The 27,365-nt window shown below is 46.7% G+C and overlaps 1 protein-coding gene across 6 annotated transcripts in view; it reads left to right on the forward strand.

The window, feature by feature from the left end:
- ADGRD2 (adhesion G protein-coupled receptor D2) overlaps window positions 1–27,365 on the forward strand; it is a 374,363-nt gene that overhangs the window by 160,095 nt on the left and 186,903 nt on the right. For all 6 annotated transcript variants that reach the window (XM_088471096.1, XM_088471093.1, XM_088471092.1 and 3 more), the window contains exon 21: window positions 662–782. In XM_088471096.1, coding sequence (XP_088327222.1) covers window positions 662–782 — 121 coding nt within the window. The remainder of the gene's footprint in view (window positions 1–661; window positions 783–27,365) is intronic.

Here is a 27,365-nt window from a genome sequence, read left to right on the forward strand (position 1 = left end):
CACTATGGCACTGGCTGTATACCGCCCAAGTGTGATAAACTCAAGACTGCAATTGAATGGGATGTAATATTGCAAGTTGTGCATATTATGAAGCAAGTGAAAGATTTGTTAATATTCGTGAAATGCAAGGTGGTGTGATTAGTTAGTTCTTATAGCTGTATTATATAGTTTGTATACATTTTTTGTTTGATACATTTATTTTACTAAAATGATTCTAATATTACCTGGGAGATATTGTCAGTGCATCCTGTTGCTTTTCTCTTCTATTTACTCTTTGCCATGTGGTATTGTTGCCATTAAACGCCCCTTTGTTTTTTTGTTTGTTTCTTTTTGTGTTCAATAAATTTGAGCTGTTTTTTTTTTTCTTTTAATGTTTTTAATATTCAAAGAAAGCATATAAAGCAATATTTGTAACTTTCTTAGCTGCATTATGTTATACATAGCTGAATACTGTGAATATTTTGTCTGTTTTTTGTATGATATTGGTTTAAGAAAAACTAGAAGCACATTGCGAAAAAAGAAAATATGTAAAATTTGGAATTAAATATTTAGTTCGTCATAAAATTAGTCTGTCACCAAATTACTTGTGATCCTTATAGGTTTAAACTATTGGATAGTCCATTGCACTTACTTAAACTATTTACCTGTGTGCTTTTTGCAGGGCCACTGCAAAACCTATCATCGTTCTCCTCCCTGTTCTGGGACTGACCTGGCTGTGTGGTGTTTTGGTGCATTTAAGTGTCATCTGGGCATACACTTTCATTTTTCTAAATGCGTTCCAGGTATGATCTACAACATCTAACATATTTGGCTTTTATTTATGAGGCTGATTTATTTTATTTTAATAGTCAATGATATTAATGCTCCAAAGAAATTTTGAGTATAAAATAGTAACCCTCACTGAGGATGACCTCTAGTAAATTTGGAATGCTACAATAAACAGAGAATATAATTAATATAGCTAATGTCAAATGTAGAATGTATAAAAAAACATTATTATAGAACTAATGCTGCGTATAAAATAGTTGCTTCACCAACTGCTATTTTTGCATTAGATGATTGCACATGACTTATAGTGCACTTGTTGCCAACACAGGGCCTAATTCAGACTTGGAGATTGAGTAAGTAAGAGAAGGTAACTATGGGGTCTATGTACTAATCCTTGGCGAGAGGTAAAGTAGCAACCAATCAGCTCCTAACTGTCATTTTTCAAACAGTCTTTAACATGACAGAGCTGATTGGTACTTTATCTCCATCCAGTTTATCTCTCTCCAAGTCCTAGTACATAGACAACTATGTATCTGGACAAACCATGTTTAAAAGCAAATATACCTCCCAACTGTCCCGCATTCAACGGGACAGTACAGTTCTTCTGGGACTGTCCCACTGTCCCACCCGCGGGCTGCAGTGTCCGGTGGTGGGGGGAAAGTTGGGGGGAGCACATACCGCTGCTCTGCATAGCAGAGCAGCGGGTAAGCAGAAGGAGAACAGATGCTGTGCACGGCATCTGTTCACCAGTGTACGGAGAGCTTGGGGGCTGCCCAGCATCTCAGAGAGTGCTGGGCATGCCCCCTATAGTGACATAAATGGGAGGAGCTGTGATGCACCGCCCTGTTTCAAGAGGCCCCGCCCATTTCCCCACGAAGTCCCACTCCCTTTTCGGAGAACCTAAAAGTTGGGAGGTATGTGCAAGGGGTTCAAATTCATACCTTTTATGCATGTTGGGTAAATACTGGCTGCTTTTGGATGTAGCCCATAAATACTGCACAGCTTTATTTCTACACTGCAATTTAGATTTCAGTTTGGACACACTCCTCCCAAATCTAAAGCTATCTGCACATTGTACATCTGCCCCACCTGCAGTGCAACATGGTTTTACTAAGATGCACAGTTACTTGCTCTATCTTACTCTATTCCTAAACCTGAATCAGGCCCATAGACAGTAAAGGTCAGTTCCGAAAATGCTAAATATGTGGAGAGCTTCACTGTTAACGCACCTACAGATGTGTCCTCTTACATCTAGCCCAATACGACACGCAGTGCAGTCTGCTGGTGCGTCCTTGTATCATCGCATTGCGAGACAGATGCATTTTTGGCAAAGAACTACTCGGGTTATCCAACCTGTAACTCAGTAAACACTGCTGATTGGATGTTCCTGGGTCTCACTTGATGATGTCAGCAGCCAGAGCCCAAGACACACTGCAGACAACAGCAGAGGCAGCATTCCGGCAGTCTGAAGGGGGTTAATACCACTACAGTTACTCAGCGCCGGATTAAGACCCACATGGCCCTGGAGCTGAAAATGTTCAAGGGCCTATACTGTGATAGGTGCTGTGTGGGTGTAGTCAGTCACCCTGGTTTATACACCCCCTAAACTATGAACCCAATTTCTCCCTAACTACATAGAAATAGAAAAATTGCATAATTTATTTATTTTTGGAAGGAGGGGGGGGACTAGAAAAACTATTTAAATACTTAAAATGTATGGCCAGTTAGGCAGCTGGTAATCATGCTGTCATGTTGATGGGCCTATTTTTGTGTGAAGGCCTGGAGCTGTATCTCCATCCGCCCCATTGTTAATCTGACCCTGCAGTTACTACAGTGATGGCTAATTGTAGTGATGAAGTAGTGAACTGTAGACTATGCTGCCAGAAGCTGCATCATGCTCTCACTGGCTGAATCCAAGAGCAGTAAAGCACAAACACTCATGAGCTAAGGGCTACACAGTGGTGATCCGTTGGCCATGATTGCTGCAATGCTGTGAGCAGTCCCCATCACTCTCTTTTGTTCCCTTTTGTGACCTCATCTTTGTGAGCCTCAAAAAGTCATTTTTTAATGACATCCATAGGGTTTTACAGGGCTGACTCTGTGTTAGTGTGAATGGGGCCAACCCAGGAATAAACGGGGTTGAATGTGCAGTGTGAAAGGGGTCTGACCCGGGTAGCAGCCAAGTTGGACCCATGTCCAAAATCCCAGGTCTGACCCGGGTTTGTGATGTGAAAGCGGTTTTACAGGGAACATCCACAAAGCGCTTTTATCACCCCTTCATACATTACTGAACGGCTGATTTTTCAATATTGAAAATAAATACAATAATTTAATAGAAAGAGAATTCTCACCCACAATGTGACCATGTAATTATAACAGACGCATAGAGCCCACATTATATGAAATTACATGAAAATTGTTCTCCTCCTGCAGTATGGTCAGAGTTTTCCCTAGAACGTGTGTTCTAGAAAAAAAACAAAACCATAAATAAATAAGTATATACTGTATATAGTTATTATTATTTTTTTTTTTGTCGGGCAACTCCCCTGCCAGATGCCCAGCAGCTGTGACTCCCCTTCCCTTAATGTCCTACATCGTGGAGAACTTGGCAGATATTCCAGAAAAGAGCAGTGTGGGAGTGACTAGTGTTTCTTTTGAAGGACTGGGCTTTTTGCAGTTCTGAATATTACTCTGCATGCCTACTAGGAAGGGCACCGTGTAGTGTTGATGAGATGCATTGCTTTCTGAGGTACAGCTGATTTATTTGGCAAGGAGAGTAAAAAGGTACATTGTAAATCAGGCAGAGAGGAGAGACAGTTTGCCTTTCAAAATATAATTAATCTGTGATGCATGGCCGAGTTCTGACCTGAGCAGGCCTTTGTGTGTGCCCTCCTCCTCAGACTAATTTTCTCTTAGTTTTAAGCAGCTGTTAGCCAAATATTTGTTCAGATAAACAATTCAAATCGTCTGTGTGAAAATGAATTAACAAGGCGCAGTAGAGTTGGCCAGTCTGTGCCTTCTTCATACGTTGCAGTTATTTTTGCATTTGCGTCAGCAAAGTTCCTAAACTTCAAAATAATTGTGATTATTATTATTTTACACAGGCTCCCTTCACTATTGTAACTTACATCATACTTACCTACGCTTCCGGAACATCCGTGAGACTCCAAAATCTTGGAGGGTACTCCTGGACACCCGGAAAAGTAGGCAAGTCATACACAGGCCCTTTAGTGCATCCTGCTACGGCCCACTTACCGGGTCACTCCTTAGAAATGAACGAGGAAGCGTTGATTGGCTGAAAGCGTGGGAGCTGCCACTCTCAGCCAATCAGCACTTCCACATTCATTTCTATGGAATGATCGGTAGTAACTGGTGACAGTGTGGGTTTTCTTGTTTAGAAAAGAATCATGGATGCTACATGGTTCGAAGAGAACGTGACCCCTTCAGTTTGTAAGTAATAGAGTGGTGAAACAGGGTGTGTGTAGGAGTGTTTTTTTATATAAATATATACAACATGCGGTGTGTGTGTCTCTTGTGTGTATTTTATTTTTTTTAAAGGCGGACTACAAGCTCCAGCAGGATTTTAATGTCCTGGCATGCTGGTACTTGTTGTACTACAAGTGCCATCATTCCAGGGCAGGCTTGCTGGGACCTGTAGTCTGCCTGTAAAGAACAATATTATTAACTATTTTTTTTTACCGTTAACTCTGCACCCACTACCCAGGGAATAGCCCTGGGCTTTCAGGTCAGAGTTGGTTGTTCCTAATGAGGGTGCCCCATTTTATCTTTGGGATCCCAATGTCATGAGGAATTATTGGCTTGGGCTGACCAGTTTGGGGCTGGTTGCCTTTATGACAGGGGGACCCCACTCTGTTTGTCTCCCTGCTATAGTGTCAGCCCCCCGACTGATGCAGCCTGTTGCTGGTTATTGGAAAAACAGGATTTTGGTACTTACCGTTAAATCCATTTATCCGATTCCACAGAGGACACTGGAGCTTCATGACAGTTGGGTATAGACAGTGGGTTGAGTTGAGCCTGGCAGTTTAATAATCTAAAAGTGTGACTGGCTCCTCCTCCTCTATGCCCCATCAGCCCCAGTTTTAAGAACTGAGCCCGAGAGGAGATGTAGAACAGACAGAACATCAGAGAAGGAGAGCAGGAAAAAGAATCTCAGTCCAACACACTGACACACTGCAGGAACACAACAGGCTGCAGAAATAAAACACAACTAGAACCAGCGGCGGATTGGGCCGCCGGGACGCCGGGCTAGTTCCCGCTGAGCCGGTCACCTTGGTGGCCGCCGGCCACCCGGCTTGCACCCTTTAATGACCCAGCTCCGGTACTCCCATATCGCGCTGCGTGATCACTTCCGATTGGGCAGCTGGACTTCAACATGGCGGCCGCCCGGCCCTTCCACATTCTAACCCCGGCCCCACATCCCGTGCAGACTCCTCTCCCCAGCCGTCTTGCTGCCGCGATCGGAGTTCAGTTCCGATCGGGCAGCTAAACAGCACAGTGGCCTCCCGGCCCTGTCTAACCACACCTACCACGCAGTCACTCCTTCACCTTCTGTCCCGCTGCCGCGATCGGAGCTAGGCTCCGATCGGGCAGCTGCACTGTGCACCTTCTGCGCAAGTGCAGAAGCCTTCAAGCCAGTGTGACTGGCTTTTGCAAAAAAAAAAATATATATGGCCGACGGGGGAGCTGCTGCGCATGCCCAGCCGCAGCAGCTCCTCCCATAAGCCTTTGCGGACCCCGGGGACGTCAGTCAATTCTGTCGGCCCCACCTCCAGCCACAAGGAGTCAGGGACACAGGCAGCAGACGCAGCTGCTGCACAAAAGCAGGCGAGGAGGTGGTGGCGACTGGGCTGGGCTGGAACTAATTGAGCTTCGTCACCAGCAGGAAAAGAATATTTTTTAAAGTAAGTTTATATTTTAGATTCACGATATACTGTGTGTGTGTGTGTGTATATATATATATATATATATATATATATATATATATATACACGATTGTTCTCACCTTTTGTTTTCTATATATATATATATATATATATATATATGTGTGTGTGTGTGTGTGTGTGTGTGTGTGTATGTATATATATATATATATATATATATATATATATATATATATATATACACATTTATATATATATATATATACATATATAAGATCCAATCCAAAGATTCCTGACGACGGTTGAAATATACCGAAACGTTGAAACAGATTGGGCTGTTGTCCTCATTACTTTAAAACCGTGAGTGCCGCCGATACTTGGCTCATATATATATATATATATATATATATATATATTCAGAACGGAACCGAGTAGAACCGAATCCGCTCACCCTATATATATATATATATATATATATATATATATATATATAGTATATATACACACACACACACATACATATACATGTCTGTCTATCTGTCTATATATATATATATATATATATATATTATATATGATAACTATATATGATATTAATATCTATATAGAGTCTGAGATATATATATATATATATATATATACAATCTCAGATATAACACATATATATCTATATATATATATATATATATATATATAAATAGTTATATATATATATGAAAAGTAATATATAATCTGTCATATATATATATATATTACACACATACACACACACACTGTACAGGGGCGGATTGGGCCGCCCGGAAACCGGGCTGGCTCCCACTGGGCTGGCGGCCAGCCAGCACTTGCCCACCCCCCGCTGCCGCAGCTACAATCGGGCAACGATATAGTTCTTCAACACATGCACAAACGCTGCTGAGCTGATGGGGAAGGGGGGGTAAGGCTGACTGGGGAGCTGCTGTACAGCCGCAGCAACTCCTCCCACAAGCCTTTGCGGAGCCTGTCAGTCACCACTGACGGCTCCTCCTCCGTTCAGCCCTTTTGCGGCCCGGCTCCCCACCTCCAAGCAGCAGCCTGCACAGCAGCACAGTGACGCCGTGCGACTGAGTCAAGCTGCCGGCAGACATAGGAGCTGTCTGTAAGTAAGTGGCGGTGGTGGCTGAATGGGGGAATGGGGTGGGGGCAAGGTTAAGAGAATACTGGGGTTGTTGGGAATGAGCCTGACACATGGGCTGGGGCACACAGGGACTGCTGAGACACACATGGGCTGGGGGGAATGAGACTGAGACACACTGGGGCTGACACACACACACTGAGGCTGGGTGGAATGGGACTGAGACACACACATAGGGGATGGGGGAAATAAGGCTGACACACTGCGGATGAGACCAACACTGGGGCTGAGACACACACATAGGGGCTGGGGGAAATAAGGCTGACACACTGGGGCTGAGACGCACACTGGGGCTGAGACACACACAGGGGCTGGGGGAAATAAGGCTGACACACTGGGGCTGAGACGCACACTGGGGCTGAGACACACACAGGGGCTGGGGGAAATAAGGCTGACACACTGGGGCTGAGACACACACATAGGGGCTGGGGGAAATAAGGCTGACACACTCAGGCTGAGACGCACACTGGGACTGAGACGCACGGGCTGCGGGGAATGAGGCTGAGAGCTACAGGTGGGCCTGGGTATGGGGAGGCGCAGGGGTCCTGAGAGACATATGGGGTCCTGGAGAGAGACATGGAGGCCTAGAGATGGAGAGACACATGGGGCCTGAGGATGGAGAGACGTAAGGGGGTCTGGAGTAACACTGGGGCCTGGAAAGACACAAATTGTTTGATCAGGGAAATTCATGTTTTTCCCTGCACAAGAACTTCTGTTACTATACATTATCTGGTTATGATGATGACATTGGTTAAATGTCTATGTAAACAGGCATCTTCCAGACAGTGTGATCTACATGAATAGTGAATACCGGCTGAAGACGCTGCCCAGAGAGGCTCAATTTCGTCAGAGTTTCCCAGTTGCAGAGAAACCACAATATAGGTAAGAAAAGAGACTTCCAAACTGATTGGCCTGTACCTAGTTCAGAGGGATGGGGGTCCCCAAAAAGAATGCATCATTCACCAAGATTTCTGTTGCCGACCCTGCAACCCTCAGTGGCATGCAAAAGCCCCTCCAGGCCCTAAGATCCTGCCCTCCTCCAAAGACACCGCCCCCTCGACAGACCCGCCCCCATAAGGGCTGCTTCCAGAAATTTCCCGGGCTGATTTTCCATCCCAATCTTCCCCTGACTAGAACAGACCAAAACTGCAACAGAACTGAAGCAGAACAAGGATCTGGTAAGCAGGCAAGAAGCACTGGGCAGGCGTCCAGTGTCTCCTGTGGAATCTGAGCAATGGATTTAACGGTAAGTACCAAAATCCTGTTTTCTCCTCCATCCACTAGGGGGCACTGGAGCTTCATGACAGTGGGGATGTTCCAAAGCCACCCTCCTGGGGGGGAGAGCGCTGAACGCCTTGCAAGACACTGTGACCAAAACTCGAAGCAGAAGCCGCAAGTGTGTCAAATCTGTAGAAACGTACAAAAGTATGTACCGAAGACCACGGAGTTGCTCTGCAAAGCTGCGAAGCTGAGGCACCCCTACATGCTGCCCAAGAAGTACCCACAGAGCACGTAGAATGTGCAGAGATGGATACAGGCGGAGGTCGAGCAGAAGCAACATATGCCTGACGAATAGTCAGACGAATCCACCTGGCCAAAGTCTGCTTAGATGCAGGCCAGCCACGCCGATTGGCGTCATAAAGGATGAACATAGCCTCTGATTTACATAGTCCTTCAGTACGGGCCACATAAATTCGAAGTGCCCGAACAACATCCAAGGAGTGAGAAACCCCGGAAGAGTCCGACAAGGCTGGCACCACAATCGGCTGGTTCAGGTGAAAAGCAGAGACCACCTTGGGCAAAAAGGTAGGGCGGGTACGTAGTTCTGTCCGATCATCGTGAAAAATGAAGTAAGGGGAACAGCAGGACAAAGCTCCAAGTTCTGACACTTACCTAACCGAAGCCAGGGTCAATAAAAGGATCATCTTCCAAGTTAAATACTTCAATTCCACGTCCTGCAAAGGCTCGAACGTGGACGACTGTCAGGAGAGGTGTGCATACTCACGTGCTGTTGCGGCCAGAGTGCTGGGCAGGGAGGGGGGAGCGGGGACCCGGACACAAGCCAGTTTCAACTGTGGCGCGCTGAGTCTGTGGACTCAGACTTGGACTGGGCTGCCGGGGATTCGGGGAAATCCCCGGTGGGCCCCGATGATTTGTGGCCACGCCCTCTATTTCGGGAAGGCGTGACCTAGCCACTGTAACCTGTACCCTTGCACATGAGGTGGCCGGCTTCTTCTCACACCACTGATTCCGGAAAAAGGAATCAGCGGTGACGCCATGGGGGAGGAGTTTACCACAGGCTCCTCGCTACTGTAGACGCTCACTTCAAAAGATCTGCTGTACTTGTGACTGTCCTGGCTGGGGGAATGGCATTGATGCGATTGGGCAGGCAGCGAGCTTCACATTAACAAACTGGTGTACAGCAGCAGCTGCAGTACACTGTTCCAGCGCCGCGTTGACGTCATCGGGGGGCGGGGCTGAGAGGAGTGGGCTGACCTCAAGTGATAGAGAGCAGCTGCTGCACATTACACTAATCCCAGCGTGGCGACAGCGGGGGGAGGAACCCACACACAGAGGAGCCTGGAAAAGAACATGGATTCATCGAGCCTCATCATCTGCACCCGGCAGCCTGAATAGCCTTAAGCCAATAAGGTAAGTGATTATGGGAATAAAGAATGGACTCAGGAGGAAATATTTGATTTTAAATTTATTTGGCTAGTTACAAAAATGAAAAGGCAGTGGCTGCCTTAACGGTCTGTGCCCTCTCATCTAGTCTTCTCCCTCTCATCCAGTCTACCCCTCTCATTCCAGCCTGTCACCTCTCATTCCAGCATGCCCCCTTTCATTCCAGCATGCCCCCTTTCATTCCAGCCTGCCCCCTCTCATTCCAGCCTGCCCCCTCTCATTCCAGCCTGCCCCCTCTCATTCCAGCCTGCCCCCCTCTCATTCCAGCCTGCCCCCCTCTCATTCCAGCCTGCCCCCCTCTCAATCCAGCCTGCCCCCTCTCAATCCAGCCTGCCCCCCTCTCATCCAGTCTTCTCCCTCTCATTCCAGCCTGCCACCTCTCATTCCAGCCTGCCCCCTCTCATTCCAGCCTGCCCCCTCTCATTCCAGCCTGCCCCCTCTCATTCCAGCCTGCCACCTCTCATTCCAGCCTGCCACCTCTCATTCCAGCCTGCCACCTCTCATTCCAGCCTGCCACCTCTCATTCCAGCATGCCCCCTCTCATTCAGTCTGCCCCCTCTACTTGTGCAACACATCCTCACTACTTGTTTAGTCCACTCCCACTCTTCATCCAGCAGCCCCCACTTGGCAAAATATACATTACAGCTAGCACTGTCCTGTGTATATTTGAAAGTATGTTTCATGTTAATGGGAGGCACCGACAACATGTTAAAATTGTGTGCTATAAATGTGCACTTGCAGGGGGACCCAGAGAACAGGGTCTGTGCTTTCTGTGTCCGTCTCTTATACTGGGTACACACCTAGTGATGTGTACCTGGACAAAATATATATATCATACCGCAGATAATAAACTGTGCAGGACGGCCGACCAGACAATATCGCATGTGACCACAGGAGCGAGCAGCTAGTATGTACACACTGGACGATCCAGCCAATATGTTGTTCTGATTCGGCCAGAAACAACATATCGGGCCGACATCGTCCTAGTGTGTACCCAGCCTAAATCTGGCTCTTGGTCTGTTGATATCGTAAGTAAACGGCTCTTCTCTATTTGCACATTAATAACAATAAATAGATGATTGTGATAAGATTATTTTCTAGAAATATGAAGGGCCATCTGAAGCGTGACTGCAACTTAGGAGCGTCTTAAGAGAGGAGGGGGCCCGTGTATACTCCCCGTGCGGGGCCCACTCCTCTCTACCCCCCGGTGGCCGGCAGCCGACTGATGCAGCTGGCCAGCTACCGGAGCATTAGTAGCCTCCGGGTACTAGAATGTGCCCGGAGTCTACTGCGCATGCGCAGAACGCCGAAAAAATGGCAGCTGCACCCATTTTCCGGCGTTCTGTGCATGTGCAGTAGACTCCGGGCACACTCTAGTGCCCGGAGTCTACTAATGCTCCGGTGGCTGGCCACCCGCGTCAGTTGGCGGCGTTCTGAGCAGTGTTCTGAGCAGCGCTGACACCAGACGCAGGACCACGGACAGGTGAGTTTAAAATAATATGGGTGCAGGGTGTGCGGTGCGGGGCCCCCCTGGACCCATTATAGATACGCCACTGCTGCAACTGTATAAAAATATATTCTGCACCAGCCAGGTTACGGAATACAAACTGTTATCAGTGAAACTGAAGGGTTTGGGGCCGTTACAGTGCTAGAAGTTAAGAGGCCTCTGGAAAAGTCGCTGTCCCCAAGCCCACCCCCAAGGTCGCCACTACCCCTGTGTCTTCATCATTGCTTTGTGACCTGACTGTGACAATACTGTTCTGCCCATGCACACTGTGTATCCCCACACTGTTGGGGATAGAGATAAGAGGAATTATGTAATCTATATAAGTGCTGAACGCATTATGTCAGAGCTTGTGCGTGTATGTTAGACCTAACATGCAGATGGCCTGATTCAGCGTTTTACGCTATGCTTATGTTTTCGCAAATGCAGTGATTTTTTTTTGCAACTGTTCATGCGTCTTAGTGGTACTGTTTATGCGTCTGTGTGGTACTGTTCATGCGTCTTAGTGGTACTGTTTATGCGTCTGTGTGGTACTGTTCATGCGTCTGTGTGGTACTGTTTATGCGTCTGTGTGGTACTGTTTATGCGTCTGTGTGGTACTGTTCATGCGTCTGTGTGGTACTGTTCATGCGTCTGCGTGGTACTGTTCATGCGTCTGTGTGGTACTGTGCATGCGTTTGAGTGGTACTGTTTATGCTTTATGCGTCTGTGTGGTACTGTTCATGCGTCTGAGTGGTACTGTTTATGCGTCTGATTGGTAATGTTTATGCGTCTGAGTGGTAATGTTTATGCGTCGGAATGGTACTGTTTATGCGTCTGTGTGGTACTGTTTATGCGTCTGTGTGGTACTGTTCATGCGTCTGTGTGGTACTGTTTATGCGTCTGTGTGGTACTGTTTATGCGTCTGTGTGGTACTGTTCATGCGTCTGTGTGGTACTGTTCATGCGTCTGCGTGGTACTGTTCATGCGTCTGTGTGGTACTGTGCATGCGTTTGAGTGGTACTGTTTATGCTTTATGCGTCTGTGTGGTACTGTTCATGCGTCTGAGTGGTACTGTTTATGCGTCTGATTGGTAATGTTTATGCGTCTGAGTGGTAATGTTTATGCGTCGGAATGGTACTGTTTATGCGTCTGTGTGGTACTGTTTATGCGTCTGTGTGGTACTGTTTATGCGTCTGTGTGGTACTGTTCATGCGTCTGTGTGGTACTGTTTATGCGTCTGTGTGGTACTGTTCATGCGTCTGAGTGGTACTGTTTATGCGTCTGAATGGTCATGTTTATGCGTCGGAATGGTAATGTTTATGCGTCGGAATGGTACTGTTCATGCGCCTGAGTGGCACTGTGCATGTGCCTGAGTGGCACTGTGCATGCGTCGCACACGGTGAGTATTTATCTGCAATGTGAGTGACAGGCAGGAAGCTTTTGGGGGAGGCAACGCGTAGTGTCAGATAAAAACGAAGGCGTGTCTTGACCATTTCAGGGGCATCACCATAGACTTACTGGACTGGAGGAGTCAATGTTTGCATTATCTGCGTCCGATATGTGTACGTAGTTGAAGACAGACTGCCATGACTCAATTGGGCTTCTCAGTACAAGTCCCAGCCCCTGTTGCATTTGCATATCTACAGCTACGAAAATTGCAGCAGCAATAGCGTACAACTCTGAATCAGGCCCCTGGTGCGAACTCGCCTATATACTGTAGGATCCAGACTCCAGTAAAAAAAAGAAATACAAAATGCTTCCTTGCTCCTATACTGCTCAAACCAGTGAGTCTCTCCTACAAGCCCCTGACCAAGTTATCCATTGAGGGGCAGGGGAGACTGTCAGAGAAAGTTGCAGAAAAAGGTTGAAAAACATGGAGATGGGGGGCTTATGTTATAGGTTGTGAAGTGCAGCTGCTTCGGAACTCCTGCGAGTTTTCCCGTATTATAAAAGCGGCAATCATTTTAAGTGCACGATCAGCTTGGTTTTGTCTTTAAAAGGATTTCCGCTTTAAAAATATGGGAAGACTCGCAGGAGAAGAGAAAGGGAGACACTGGAGAGAGGAGGAGGGAGAATAAAAGGAAAGACAGAGGGGACAAAAAGCCAGAAACCACCTTTAGTTTCTTTATATTTGTGACTCAACAATTTATAGAGATATTATGTTGGACAGAACGGACATGTAATAAGAGGAAATGGATGCCTTCATTTCAGTTCATGTAATGTGCTAGTGGCAGGGAAAATAGATTGTAATCTCTACTGGGTTAGGAAATGATGTGTCTGAATTATGACACTCAATGAAATTTTAAAAATGAGCAGTACAAATAGCTGACCAGGACCATGTATTGTGTTGCAGCTGATTAAAAGGCCACAAATCAAGTGGCTACATTTTTATTTTTGAGCTCCCGTCAAAGGCCATAATATTGTAAAGGAAGTATAGTGAAAACAGAGAAAGGCAGAACAGTCCAGACAGGCTCAGGTCTGCCCACCGGGTTACCAGCGGGTCCTCTCGCATATGGGCAGGGTCAGACTAACACAGAGATGTACAAAGGAAATTCTGTGTGGGACTCACACTCTCGTTTAGTGATCAGGTTCCAGATTGTGCACTTAATTTATACATTGTCACTCTGTTAGATGGGTAGGTACCTGGTGGAGCCTGCAAATGAAAGTCGGGGATTTAAACAGCTGCGGCAGGTGCTTTTTTCCCGACATTGAAAAAGTGTTGCAGAAGAGCACTTAGGTTATTTTTTTCGTTTTTTTTAAGTGGTCCCATCAAATTTGGGGTACATGAAAATGGGTACTAGCATATTTTGATGTCCCTAAAGTAAGTTTTTAAAAATTCTGCATTTGTGCACCTGCCGCTAATAATCTATTCTAGAAAACACCTGCTGCATACATGCAGAATAGCCCTGAACCTATTTCCCTAGTTTTAAACAATTTTTTCCCATTTTTTTTTTTTTACCCCAGTTTTTAAATAAATTGTTTGGGGTGTCCCTATTTTTTTCCCCACTTTTTTTGACACAGTTATTTTTTAAATGTCACTCCCAGGGGTGCAGGCTATTTTTTTTAAGCCTGCACCCCTAAACCCCAATTCTGCACTTTTTTTCGATACCTATTCAATGGTGAAAAGTTATCCCCGTTTTTTATCAAAGACTTTTCAAACCTGCGAAAAGTCTTTGAAATTGAAAACTAAAACCTGCGATAATGACGTCATAGGTGCGAAATTAACGCAAAAACTTTTTTTCGCTCCATATTGAATTCCCCTATATGAATGAAGGTGTAAAAACAACACATTCATCCTAGTAGTAATAACTTCAATTGTTAAACCATTGTATACTGACATGTATTTGGCCTTTACTAATGCAGTTCTTATTGAGTTTTAGACACTGGCTGGTGCAGAGCCGTAACTAGACTCTTTGGTGCCCTGTGCCAGAAAGAGCATTGGTGCCCCGCTCATTTTTCAAAGGGACATAATGCACCCAAAAAAGGGCCATGGCTTCATGGGGAAGGGCCATGGCTTCATGGGGAAGGGATAGGGGAGGCCAGGAGATGCTGGGGAAGAAATAAGAGTAAGCTGCAAGCAAGAATGATAATAAACAGAAATTTGACAGGCCCAAACAGCGCCCCCTGACCTGTGGTGCCCTGTGCGATGGCACTGGCCGCACTACCCTAGCTACGGCCCTGGGCTGGTGTATACGATGGTCTCCTGTAATATATAGTGTGTGTTAATGTGGTATATATAGAGAGGATTACCAGCACAAGCTTTATTATTATACATATTTTACATTATACAGCTTTCCCAGGACTATGGTATATTTACGCTAGTGCATAATCTGGTACATTATCATGCATACACTATCAGTATTTACTACATATATTTATAAATGGGGCCTAGACCATGCACTGTAGTATTCATGTTGTCTGTAGGCTTTGTCCTTTCTAATGGTTGGCAAGGCTCTGTAGTGATTGGCCACACCCCCTGCGGTGGCTGGCCATACCCGATAATGTTGGGCCCCTACCACTGCATTCCCTGGTGGGCCCTTAATGCCCCAGTCCGACACTGTGTGGACTCTTTGTAGGGAACCCCTCCATAGGGTGACCGGACACAGGCTGCAGTAGGGGTGGTTGTTCCCTCCCTGGCGGCTCACACGATACAGGCAGACTGTCACAGCCAACATTCTGCCTGTCCTCAATCTTTATATTTCTTTTAATTATCTTTTTTACTATTATTAGGGCTGGAGAAAGCCCCATGTGCCCTGGCTCTACTCGGGCACATTCTAAAAACTGGGGCTGATGGGGCATAGAGAAGAAGGAGCCAGTCACACTTTTAGATTTTTAAGGTGCCAGGCTCAACTTAACCCACCATTTATACCCCACTATCATGAAGCTCTAGTGTCCCCTAGTGGATTAATGAGAAATAGGGGGAACCCCACACCCCCCTACCTATTTTCCAATACCAGTTCAGGCTCAGAGGTTCAGGTATGGTTATTGTTTAGGGGGATCCCATGCTTTTTTTTTTTAAATGTAACTTTTTTTTATTTTGCTGCTACTAGGAATGTGCACTGACCCCCGTGTTTTGGTTTTGAGCAAATACAAGATTTAAGATATAAGTCATATGTGGTGTCTTTCTTCCCAATGGACACAGATCTGAAGAGATGCAAAGAGCTGTTGGTAAGCAAATTGTCAGCTCAAGTGGCACGTGTTGCAGCGATGACTTCTCCCTCAATTTCTCCAACAAGTGCATTTGCTGAGAAAAAAGTTAACTGTCCCAAAAGACCTACTAGTGATGCAGATGAGTAAACCCAAAACACAAAAACTTTTTGGATGGATGCGCTGCAGATGACGTTACAGGGAGGAGATTCCTAGATGGTTAAGGTTCCTACCTCTACTTACTCTGGCTTTACAAAGGGTACAGATGACTTGACAATTGTTGTCCTGATTTGGGTAGAAATAATTCCACACATAAGAAGTGGATTTTTTTGTCTTGTGCCTAGGCATGAAAATGGGCTTTTCCTTATCATGAGCAAATACCTGTTTCTTCAACTGGTGCCTGATTTGCACAAACAACATCCTCATCAACAACATCCTTATTAGCGTCAGCTACACAAATATCCTGCTCATCCTGGTGCAATTCCCCAGAAGCATCCTCGATTTCTATGTCAGTAGTTCACTTGTTCTTACATCAGTGGTGTAACTATAAATTTTGCTCCCCCCTGCCAAAAATATTGCTGACACCCCCCCCCCATGACATTTTGGTAAAATAATTACAGGGCCATTTATACGCAATTTAGCTCCCAGTGCAAAAGTTACAAATGTGCCCCATATCCCTAGACAGTTTGCAGTATTTTTTCTCCTTGTAGTAATGCCCCTTATACATTATATCACACACCATAATGCCCCCATTATGCCGCACAATGGAATGCCTATTACCAAAGTGCCACTTACATATTTGCCCCCTGACACCATTTTATACCCCACAGTAAGACTTCTAATTACTTTTAAAATACCTGCTCATTGTCAGGGGTCTTATACAGTGCCCCCAGTAGTGGCCCCCCTATGCAGTGCCCCTTATATAGTGCCCCAGGTAGTGGTCCCCCTATGCAGTACCCCTTATATAATTCCCCCAGTAGTAGTCCCACCAGTGCAGTGCCCCCAGTAGTAGTCCCACCAGTGCAGTACCCCCAGTAGTAGCCCCCCCAGCAATGCCCCCAGTAGTAGTCCCCCCAGCAGTGCCCCCAGGAGCAGTCCCCCCCAGCAGTGCACCCAGTAGTAGTCCCCCCAGCAGTACCCCTAGTAGCAGTCCCACCCAGCAGTGCACCCAGTAGTAGTCCTCCCAGCTGTACTCCTAGCGGCAGTCCCACCCAGCAGTGCCCCCAGTAGTCCCCCCCAGCAGTGCCTCCCAGTAGTAATCCCCTCTCAGCAGTACCAGTAACCCCCCCAGCAGTACCCATAGTAGTAACCCCCCCAGAAATGCCCCCAGTAGTCCCTCCCAGCAGTATCAGTAGTAGTAACCCCCCCAGCAATGCCCCCAGTAGTCCCTCCCGGCAGTACCAGTAGCAGTAACCCCCCCAGCAATGCCCCCCAGTAGTCCCCCTCAGCAGTACCAGTAGTAGTAACCCCCTCAGCAATGCCCCCCAGTAGTCCCCCCCAGCAGTACCAGTAGTAGTAACCCCCCCAGCAATGCCCCCAGTAGTCCCTCCCAGCAGTATCAGTAGTAGTAACCCCCCCAGCAATGCCCCCAGTAGTCCCTCCCAGCAGTACCAGTAGCAGTAACCCCCCCAGCAATGCCCCCCAGTAGTCCCCCTCAGCAGTACCAGTAGTAGTAACCCCCCCAGCAATGCCCCCAAGTAGTCCCCCCCAGCAGTACCAGTAGTAGTAACCCCCCCAGCAATGCCCCCAGTAGTCCCTCCCAGCAGTATCAGTAGTAGTAACCCCCCCAGCAATGCCCCCCAGTAGTCCCCCTCAGCAGCACCAGTAGTAGTAACCCCCCCAGCAATGCCCCCCAGTAGTCCCCCCCAGCAGTACCAGTAGTAGTAACCCCCCCAGCAATGCCCCCAGTAGTCCCCCCAGCAATGCCCCCCAGTAGTCCCCACCAGCAGTGCCAGTAGTAGTAACCGCCGCAGCAATGCCCCCGGTAGTCCTCCCCAGCAGTATCAGTAGTAGTAACCCCCCCCAGCAATACCCCCAGTAGTCCTCCCCAGCAGTACAAGACCATTGCGACCATCAGGCTTGCAACGAGACCCTTGTGGTAGGGTCTCGTGGCCGCAAGCCCCAGAGAGATTTCAGCTCTAACAGAGATGGAATCTCTCCACTGACATCACTCGTGTCACTCAACATCGACAGCTCGTCCCCTTTGGTGCGAGATCCGGAGCGACGGATTGCCCGTCGCTAGCCGGGTCTCGCGCATGCGCACGACGGAGCCGACTCCATCGTGCACATGCGCTGTGGGCCACCATCGACCCGGTTGCGAGCGCTCAGTGCTTGCAACCGGGTCTGAATCAGGCCCTTAGTGTCACAAGATTATTTATGAATAAGAATAACACACTGCGATACCACTTACAGTGTTACAAGATTTTTTCTGAATAAGAAAAGAATAACACACTGCGCTGCCACTTACAGTGATGTCATTATGTATTATATATACAGTAATGTTATTTAGCATTTTGTTGTGGTCTTGTAGTCGGCGTGTAGACTAATCATTTATTCACGATTGATGAAAGAAGTGAAAAGTTGAATATTAGACTGCGCTACCACTTAGTGTCACAAGATTTTTTATTAGTAAAACCCTGCGCTGCCACTTAGTGTCACAATATTTTTATGAATAAGAATAACACACTGCGCTATGACTTATAGTGTCACAATACGTGGACAATAAACTGCGGTCTGGCCGGCAGTGTCACCAAACAATAATAGCGCAGCTAAGTTGCTAATGCACACACACAAATCTAAAAATTAAAAAAGTACTTTTATTTTTTATTACACTGGGGAAGAGCACCCCTAATTTTCAGAGCACCCCCCTGGACAATGCAGCACCCCTTTATGTACTGCAGCCCTAGCCTGATGGACAGGACAACAACACAGCAGCAGCCACAGTTAATTGACAGGACAAGTGACACAGCAGCTGCAGCACCCACTGAAGGAGGCCCCCTTTATATACTGCTGCCTAAGCCCCTTTATGGACAACCCAGCAGCAGCCTTCAGCCCAAGACCCCGACTGGACACACACACTGAGTGACTGACAGTGACTGACTACATGTCTGCTAGCTTCTCTCTCCACAGCCGGAGTGAAAATGGTGCCGATCGTGGGAACCTTTATATAATCCAAAACCCATGAGAATCCGACAGCGGGAGGATGATGTTTTGCCTCGTTTAGAGATCCGAGTCACGCGAGAAACCACGAGCCATGTTCGGACCTCTGTCAGATCTCAAAGTTCGGGTGGGTCCGGTTCTTGGAGAACCGGACCCGCTCATCTCTAGCTGCTACCAGTAGCATCTAAACTAGCAGTTTTGGAGAAGTGTCTTGGTAATACATTTTCTACTAGGCTTTTAGGGTTAGCTCATCTCTACTGTAGTTCTGAGTTGAATTGAGTCCTGGCTCGGATCACTTTTGGAGTTCCGAAATCAGATTTAAAAAACAAATCTTGGTTTTGAATTGCATGTAGACAGGTCCAAATTACATGATTTTAGCTGTTTTTTATCAATTTTAAAGACATCCAAAACCGTATCTAAACCAAAACTCTTCAGGATGGTTTTTTCTAAAGCCACAACATTTGAGGGTAGTTTTGCTAAAACCAACACACGGGGGTCATGCACATCTCTAATTAGTTCTTGACTAATGAAGACATTCTATAGGGTCATATAGTTTATTAAATTGCCATCCTGTGTGCCACTGCTGTGCGACTATGTTTCATAGATGTGCTGTATTCTTTTAAACTACCATGAGTTTGTGCCGTGGTTCTGTTGCTTAACCTGGATACACACCATTGAATGGGCGATATATCTGTAGTGCATAAGCGGGTGTGTACACCCGATATGTCTTTGAACTACGTCATTCACAGACATATCTGATCAGCCCGGCAGCAGAGCAGATGACAACATATCTAGCAGATATATATCGTTTCATCTGGCTGCCTGTATGGCCAATCTGCCGACAGCCCAACATTTCTGCAGCAGAAGACATTGAAAATTACATCACCAGTGGACAGTCCTATTCAAACAGCTCTGCTGGCAGACATATCTCCCGAAAAGATTGGTAAATGTATATGCACTTAACAGTCATTAGATAGGTTGGCGAGTGTGTACCCAGCTTTAATGAAAGGAAATTAATGTTATTGATGGTAAGAATTCTGTAGAGGATGATGTGCAGGAATTGTCACTCAATTTACTATAGCTTGTTTGTAATATAGCTGATCCTCCTATAACCCCTTCATGCAATAGCTACACTTTTATTTTCCAACAAAGCCCTAAAGATCGCCAGAAAGATAGGACTAAAAGAAAGAATCATACAGTCGGGATGCAGTCAGAAAGCCGATGGTTGAAATGCCGACTGCCGGTTTTCGGACTGTGCAATCATGACAGGGGACTAATGACAGGTTTTGAAATCCCGACGCCTGTCATTAGACCTACACCAGGAGCCCCACATCCGGCATACCGAACGAATGTAAGCCGGGCACCAGGTGCGGACAGCTGCTCGGGGGAGGGCTAGGTTAAGGGCTCCTGGGGGGGACTTAGGGTTAGGCACCCCCCAGGGAGGGTTAGGGTTAGGCTAGGGGAAGGGGGGGTTTGGGTTAGGCACCCCCGGGGGGAAGGTTAGGGTTAGGCTGCGGGAAAGGGGGGGTTAGGTTTAGGCACTTACAGGGGGGGTTAGGGTTAGGCACTTACAGGGGGAGGTTAGAGTTAGGCATCCCTAAGGGATGGTTAGGGTTACCGTGGGGAATACGGTTAGTAATACTTAAAAAACTCACCTGTCGGGATCTTCTCTTGCCGGTCTTCCAGCATCGGGATCTTCTCTTGGCGTGCGTCCGGCGGTATTTCATACCGATCCCAAACAGTCATACATTAACATTAAAGGTAAACACGAAGGCAAAAAGAGTGGGAATGCAGTTTCACCAAATGGATTTAGAGAAAAGTAGTAGTCTTATAGATCAAGTAGTTGTGCATTGATAATTAACTGACAGTGATGTAGTCCTGTCTGGACACAAGCTGCCAAAAGCCATCAATAACGGAAAGCCGAAGTTTGACCAAGCAACCTTAAACCTAGAACAACTGGAGAGATTTTAACTTAGTAACACTTTGCTATCCAAGCAATGATGAAAAGCAGATCCATCAACCTTCTCCTCTTGTTGAAGAGCCATCATGGAGGACAGACCAAAAGGAATTCCTCTAAGAAGATTACAAAAGGTTCAAAGAAGAGCTAGAGTTCATGACAGATCCCGGATATAGCAGTGGAATAAAACTGATCAGAAAATAAGTCTTCAGCCGTTGCCAAGACCATAAGTAAAAGAAGGCTCAGCAATGAACCTAGATTCTACATATCCTGGGTTTCAGGAAAAACTGATCTACATTACCAACCCTGAGATTCGCAATTAGAGAAAAATCTGCAATGGGACAGGAAGGATGCAGATCCCACCTGAAATAAGATGTTTCCTAATTTGTTGTAAACCCATGATCACAAGGTCTTTAGAGTACTCAAGTATACTCGCTCTCAACCAAATTCCTTATCATGCTGTTCACCAGTAAAGTAGCATCTGGAGCAAGAATGAGGTAAATTAGAAAGGGAGAGCAAGAAGAGCCTACAGCCCGGCCAGACTCCCAATATTACACAAATCCATAATTAGGCTGCTAAGTCAGAGCTCTCTACTATCTTTATTATTTAACATTCTCCATACGACAACCATATTTCCCATCCAGATATGACCTTGAGAAACTTAAGGAAAGAAATAGTTTCTTAAATCTTGAAAAACTTGTCAAGTTGTATGGAAATCCCTATAATTGCCAATAACTTTCTATTAAAGGAAGACTGTCTGGTCCTTTAAAACCATCTGAAGGGAATATAAGGCTCAAAACCATGGTGATAAATACAACTCAACCTAACCCAGTCTAGACTTGAAATGGAAAACTTAGGGTCAGAGTCACTTAGATTCAGTCCTGGAGAGACTCTGATCCTATCAGGTTTTGCACCACCTAGGCTCTGACCACCGCTGGGTAGAAAGTGACTCCTGATGAGGATACACATCTGTGGGAAGGATAACAATAAATCTGTTGCTTACTTCCCTAGAACATGTAACTATCTGTGCCTACTAACTTGGGATGATAAGGCAACATCAGCCTCCTAGTGCAACTGAATTTAGCAGGGTGTTCCTTCCAGGGGCTTACGTCGTCCAGCTGACAATGTAGCCCTAAATAAGGGTGACAAAAAAATAGCTGTGGAACATAAGAAGTGAATGTATAGAGATTGAGATGCATTTATTAAGTTATCTATAGAGTGCACACATATTACCCAGCGCTTTACAGAGAATATTTCAATGATTCACATTAGTCCCTACCCTAGTGGAGTTTACAGTCTATGGGGCTAACTCAGCATTGCACGCATGCGCACCACCCATTCTGCGAATGTCCCTGATTGACAGGTAGAGGCATTTAAGAAGCCGTGCTGGGGCGGGGTCAGCTGGCGTGTCTGCCCCGTTTTCCAGGAGTGGCAAGGCCAGGGGCTGCGTCCACGGATGCAGTTCCCTGGCCTTGCAAGATGGCTGAGGCTTACCCAGCTGGCCGATGGTTGCGATGGTTATCCCAGCCTGCGACCACGGTCACAGTGCAGGGGTCGCAAATGCAGCAGGGGGGTGTCCAACACCTCCTGCTGCATCTGCATATTTACAAGGACGGTAACTGCTTGCGTGCAGCTTTGCAATTCCGTCCCAAGCTGAATCACCCCCTGTATTCCCTACCACATGTACACACACACATACACACAATGGATAGATTTTGTTGTGACTGCAAATTGAACTCATGACCTCAGTGCTGTGATGCAGTAATGCTAACCACTACACCAGCCGTGACGTGAATGATAATATTGAGAAATTATGAACTTGCTCTGTACAGCGCTGCATAATATGTATGCGCTATATAAATAACATCTAATAAATAATAAATATCAATTGCATTAAGTATAGGGTATAGTGTGGTATGTTAAATCAACAGTTATCATGTCAAAATGAGAATGTCGGCATGGTCAAAATGTTTCCATACAGCATGTCAACAGCGACCATGTCGGCATTCATCATGCCTACACGGATGACATGTCAACACGATAGCATGTCGACATAACTTACCTAGTGGGTCATTTAGCTGGTACCAATGGCTGCAGCACCTCCAGCATCATCTTCCAGTTTCTGGTGGTCATGTGACCGTCGCTTCCTGTGCAGACGTCTGATGGAACGGCAGTTTTGGGGAGTATTTTCTGCCTATGCCTAATCACTACAAGTAACCCTAGTGCCAACCCCCCCCCCCACCCCCACACACACAACCTAACCTAGTGCATAACCCTAACCCTCCCATCGGCGCCTAAACCTAACCGTTGGCATTCTTGAGATTGTCGACATGTCACACGGCAAGTCGGCAACATTTCAGATGTTGACATTGTGAACATATCGGCATTCTGAGGATGTTGACATGGTGCCTGTTGACATGTTCAACCAGGGCCGTAACTAGGGTAGTGCGACCAGTGCCATGGCACAGGGCACCACAGGGCAGGGGGCGCTGTTTGTGCCTGTCAATTTTTATTATCATTCTCACTTGTAGCTTCCTCTTCTCTTATCCCCAGCATCTCCTGTCCTCCCCTGTCTCTTCTCTGGCCCTTCCCCATGAAGCCATAGCCTCCTTTCAGGTGCACTATCTTATGTCTCTATTTAAAATATGGGGGGTTTTGGATCTGGATTTGGTTTTGCAAACCACTTTCAAGTGTTTTGGATCTGGATTTTTAAATAAAAAAATATAATAAAAAAAAAAAATCATGTAATTTATGCAATCCAAAACTCGATATTCTAATTTAAAATCCAAATTCACAGCAAAAAGATCAGAGCCCGGAAATTAAATCTCCTCAGGAGATTAGAACCGTGACTCCGATTTACCCAGATTCACGAAATTCGGGTGGATTCGGATTTCTGGAGAACCGAACATCTCTAATTTTCTGTACCTGCATTAAAATTCTTGTTATCCGACCATAATACATTCTTTTAATACAGGATCATACAGTATTAGGTAGTTTTGTTCTAATTTATTATAGGGATGAGCGGGTTCGGTTCCCTGAGAACCGAACCCACCCGAACTTCGGGGATCCGGGGCGATCCGAGCCCAAGCTCGGATCTCCCTGTCTGCCCCGGATCCCTCTCCCGAGGCAAAACCTCGAGATCTGCTGTCGGATCTCGAGGTTTTGCCTCGAGCGCCATTTAAAAAAAAATGCCTTTGCCTTTAATGGGCAAAGTGCTGATTGGCTGACAGAGCCGTCTGTCACGGCTCTCAGCCAATCAGCATTATGGTGCTCATTTGCATGTAGCACGGACTCGTGAGATCCGTGCTACATGCATCTGTGTGATTGACAGTGACACAGAGCACAGATGGGTCAGTGAGACCCGTCTGTGCTGCTGTGTATTTCAATGACACAGATGCACGCACGGACCAGGAGATCCGTGCTACTTGCATCTGTGTCATTGACACAGAGCACTAACGGGTCCGTGAGACCCGTCTGTGCTGCTGTGGTAAATAAAAAAAAAAAAACCTGTGTAAAAAGAGAAAAAAATGGCGTCCCCCCCCCCAAAAAAAGAGCAACCAGCCCCGGGCATTAGTGACCCAGTGCTGGGTGTGCTTAAATACAGGGGACAAACGACATAGGGGTCCCCTGTACTTAAACACAACCAGCACCGGGCTAGTCAGAACCAGAGCTGGTTGCCAAAATACGGGGGACAAACGACGTAGGGGTCCCCCGTATTCTGCGCAACCAGCTCTGGGCTCTGATCCGGTCCTGGTTCTGGAAATACAGGGGAAAAAAATGAGTAGGGTTCCCCTGTATGTTCCAGAACCAGCACTGGACTTTTTCTAGCGGGGGGCTGATGCCACAGCCAGGGGAGCCCTTTCACCGGGCCCCCCAGCCGCAGCATCAGCCCTGACCGCTAGTCAGCCCAGGCCGGGGATCCCTGGAGAGCTGGGGACCCCCCCAATAAAGGGGTCACCCTCTCCAGGGCACCCCAGGCCCAGGCTGATAGCCCGGGGCTATCCCCGCCACCCCTGGTGGCGGTGGGTGGCGGGTTGATTGTGTGGTGTGGTGTAAATAAAGAATATCAAACATTGTCTTTACAAGTAGAACTGCAAGTCCCAGCAAGCCTGCCCCGCATGCTGGTACTTGGAGAACCACAAGTACCAGCATGCAGGGCATTAAGGGCCCACTAGTACCTGTAGTTCACCTGTAAAAAAATGTTTAAAAAAAACACAGGACACACACACCGTGACAGTATAAGTTTATTAAACATACATACACACACACACACACACACACACACATGTACACATACTCACCTATGTAACCCTGTAGCATCGGTCCACTTGTCCGGTAAAGTATCCATAGGGGACCTGTGAAAAAAAACATACTCACCATCTCCTATGCGAGGTTCTGTCCTCTTCGTTCCAAAGTAGGCATCCCCGGACTTGGCAAAAAAAAAAAAACGAAAACGCGATCCACGAACTTAGTACCGTTCTATAGAACGGTACTTCCCGAATGAGAGCTTAGCGGCGGGGTATCACCATGGAAACCCCGCTGCTAAGCGTTCATTGGCTGAGAGAGGCCATCTCCCGTCTCTCTCAGCCAATGAACGGCTCCCTCCATTGTAGTCAATGCTGGGAGCCGCAAGGTTATTAAAGTTTACCCTGCGGTTCCCACCATTGACTACAATGGAGGGAGCCGTTCATTGGCTGAGAGACGGGAGATGACCTCTCTCAGCCAATGAACGCTTAGCAGCGGGGTTTCCATGGTGATACCCCGCCGCTAAGCTCTCATTCGGGAAGTACCGTTCTATAGAACGGTACTAAGTTCGTGGATCGCGTTTTCGTTTTTTTTTTTTTGCCAAGTCCGGGGATGACTACTTTGGAACGAAGAGGACAGAACCTCGCATAGGAGATGGTGAGTATGTTTTTTTTCACAGGTCCCCTAGGGATACTTTACCGGACAAGTGGACCGATGCTACAGGTTACATAGGTGAGTATGTGTACATGTGTGTGTGTGTATGTATGTTTAATAAACTTATACTGTCACGGTGTGTGTGTCCTGTGTTTTTTTAAACATTTTTTTTACAGGTGAACTACAGGTACTAGTGGGCCCTTAATGCCCTGCATGCTGGTACTTGTGGTTCTCCAAGTACCAGCATGCGGGGCAGGCTAGCTGGGACTTGCAGTTCTACTTGTAAAGACAATGTTTGATATTCTTTATTTACACCACACCACACAATCAACCCGCCACCCACCGCCACCAGGGGTGGCGGGGATAGCCCCGGGCTATCAGCCTGGGCCTGGGGTGCCCTGGAGAGGGTGACCCCTTTATTGGGGGGGTCCCCAGCTCTCCAGGGATCCCCGGCCTGGGCTGACTAGCGGTCAGGGTTGATGCTGCGGCTGGGGGGCCCGGTGAAAGGGCTCCCCTGGCTGTGGCATCAGCCCCCCGCTAGAAAAAGTCCAGTGCTGGTTCTGGAACATACAGGGGAACCCTACTCATTTTTTGTCCCCTATATTTCCAGAACCAGGACCGGATCAGAGCCCAGAGCTGGTTGCGCAGAATACAGGGGACCCCTACGTCGTTTGTCCCCCGTATTTTGGCAACCAGCGCTGGTTCTGACTAGCCCGGTGCTGGTTGTGCTTAAGTACAGGGGACCCCTACGTCGTTTGTCCCCTGTATTTAAGCACACCCAGCACTGGGTTACTAATGCCCGGGGCTGGTTGCTCTTTTTTGGGGGGGTGCACGCCATTTTTTTCTTTTTTTACACAGGTTTTTTTTTTTTTTTTTACCACAGCAGCACAGACGGGTCTCACGGACCTGTCATTGCTCTGTGCCAATCACACAGATGCATGTAGCACGGATCTCCCGGGTTCGTGCTACATGCAAATGGGCACCATAACGCTGATTGGCTTCCTGTCTGCCACTGCAGTGCCACTCCTAGATGGGCCACGTGTTTGTGCCGCCCCCTTGTGTCGCTTAGCATAGTCATCCAGCTTCCTCGGTACAACCTTTTGGCCTAAAAACAATATTGTGAGGTGTGAGGTGTTCAGAATAGAGTGGAAATGAGTGGAAATTAATGTTATTGGGGTTATTAATAGCGTAGGAACAAAAAAAGGCCCATTTATGTGATTTTAGCGGGTTTTTTTTATTTTTTAAGAAAAAATCCAGATCCAAAACACAAAACCCAGAACCCAAAACACGGAAGGGTGGTTTTGGCAAAACCAATCCAGATCCAAAACACGAAGAAAGATCCAGATCCAAAACCAAAACACAAAACACGAAAAGTGTCCGGTGCACACCCCTAATTTATTATTGAGTCACCAAAAATGTGCTCCAAATGAAGATGATAACTCTTCATACTCATTTGGATGCCCAATACTGTTACAAAACAACGCAAACTAAAAACAAAAGGTCAAAAAACAGAGCAACCATCTACTTTAAACATCGCATTAAACAATCTGCTTCTAAAATAAATCCGCATAAAAAAGGTCAACCCACATAGTTCTAAGCAGAGAGCGACAAACCAAAGCTTGAAGTAAAAAACGAAATAGAGAGAGGTTATTTCTGAAATGAATGTAAAAGCTCGCAATATTCATTAACCTC

Source organism: Taudactylus pleione, unplaced genomic scaffold (assembly GCF_031769625.1).
Source record: "Taudactylus pleione unplaced genomic scaffold, aTauple2 ptg000110l, whole genome shotgun sequence".
In the NCBI taxonomy this organism is placed as follows: Eukaryota; Metazoa; Chordata; class Amphibia; order Anura; family Myobatrachidae; genus Taudactylus; species Taudactylus pleione.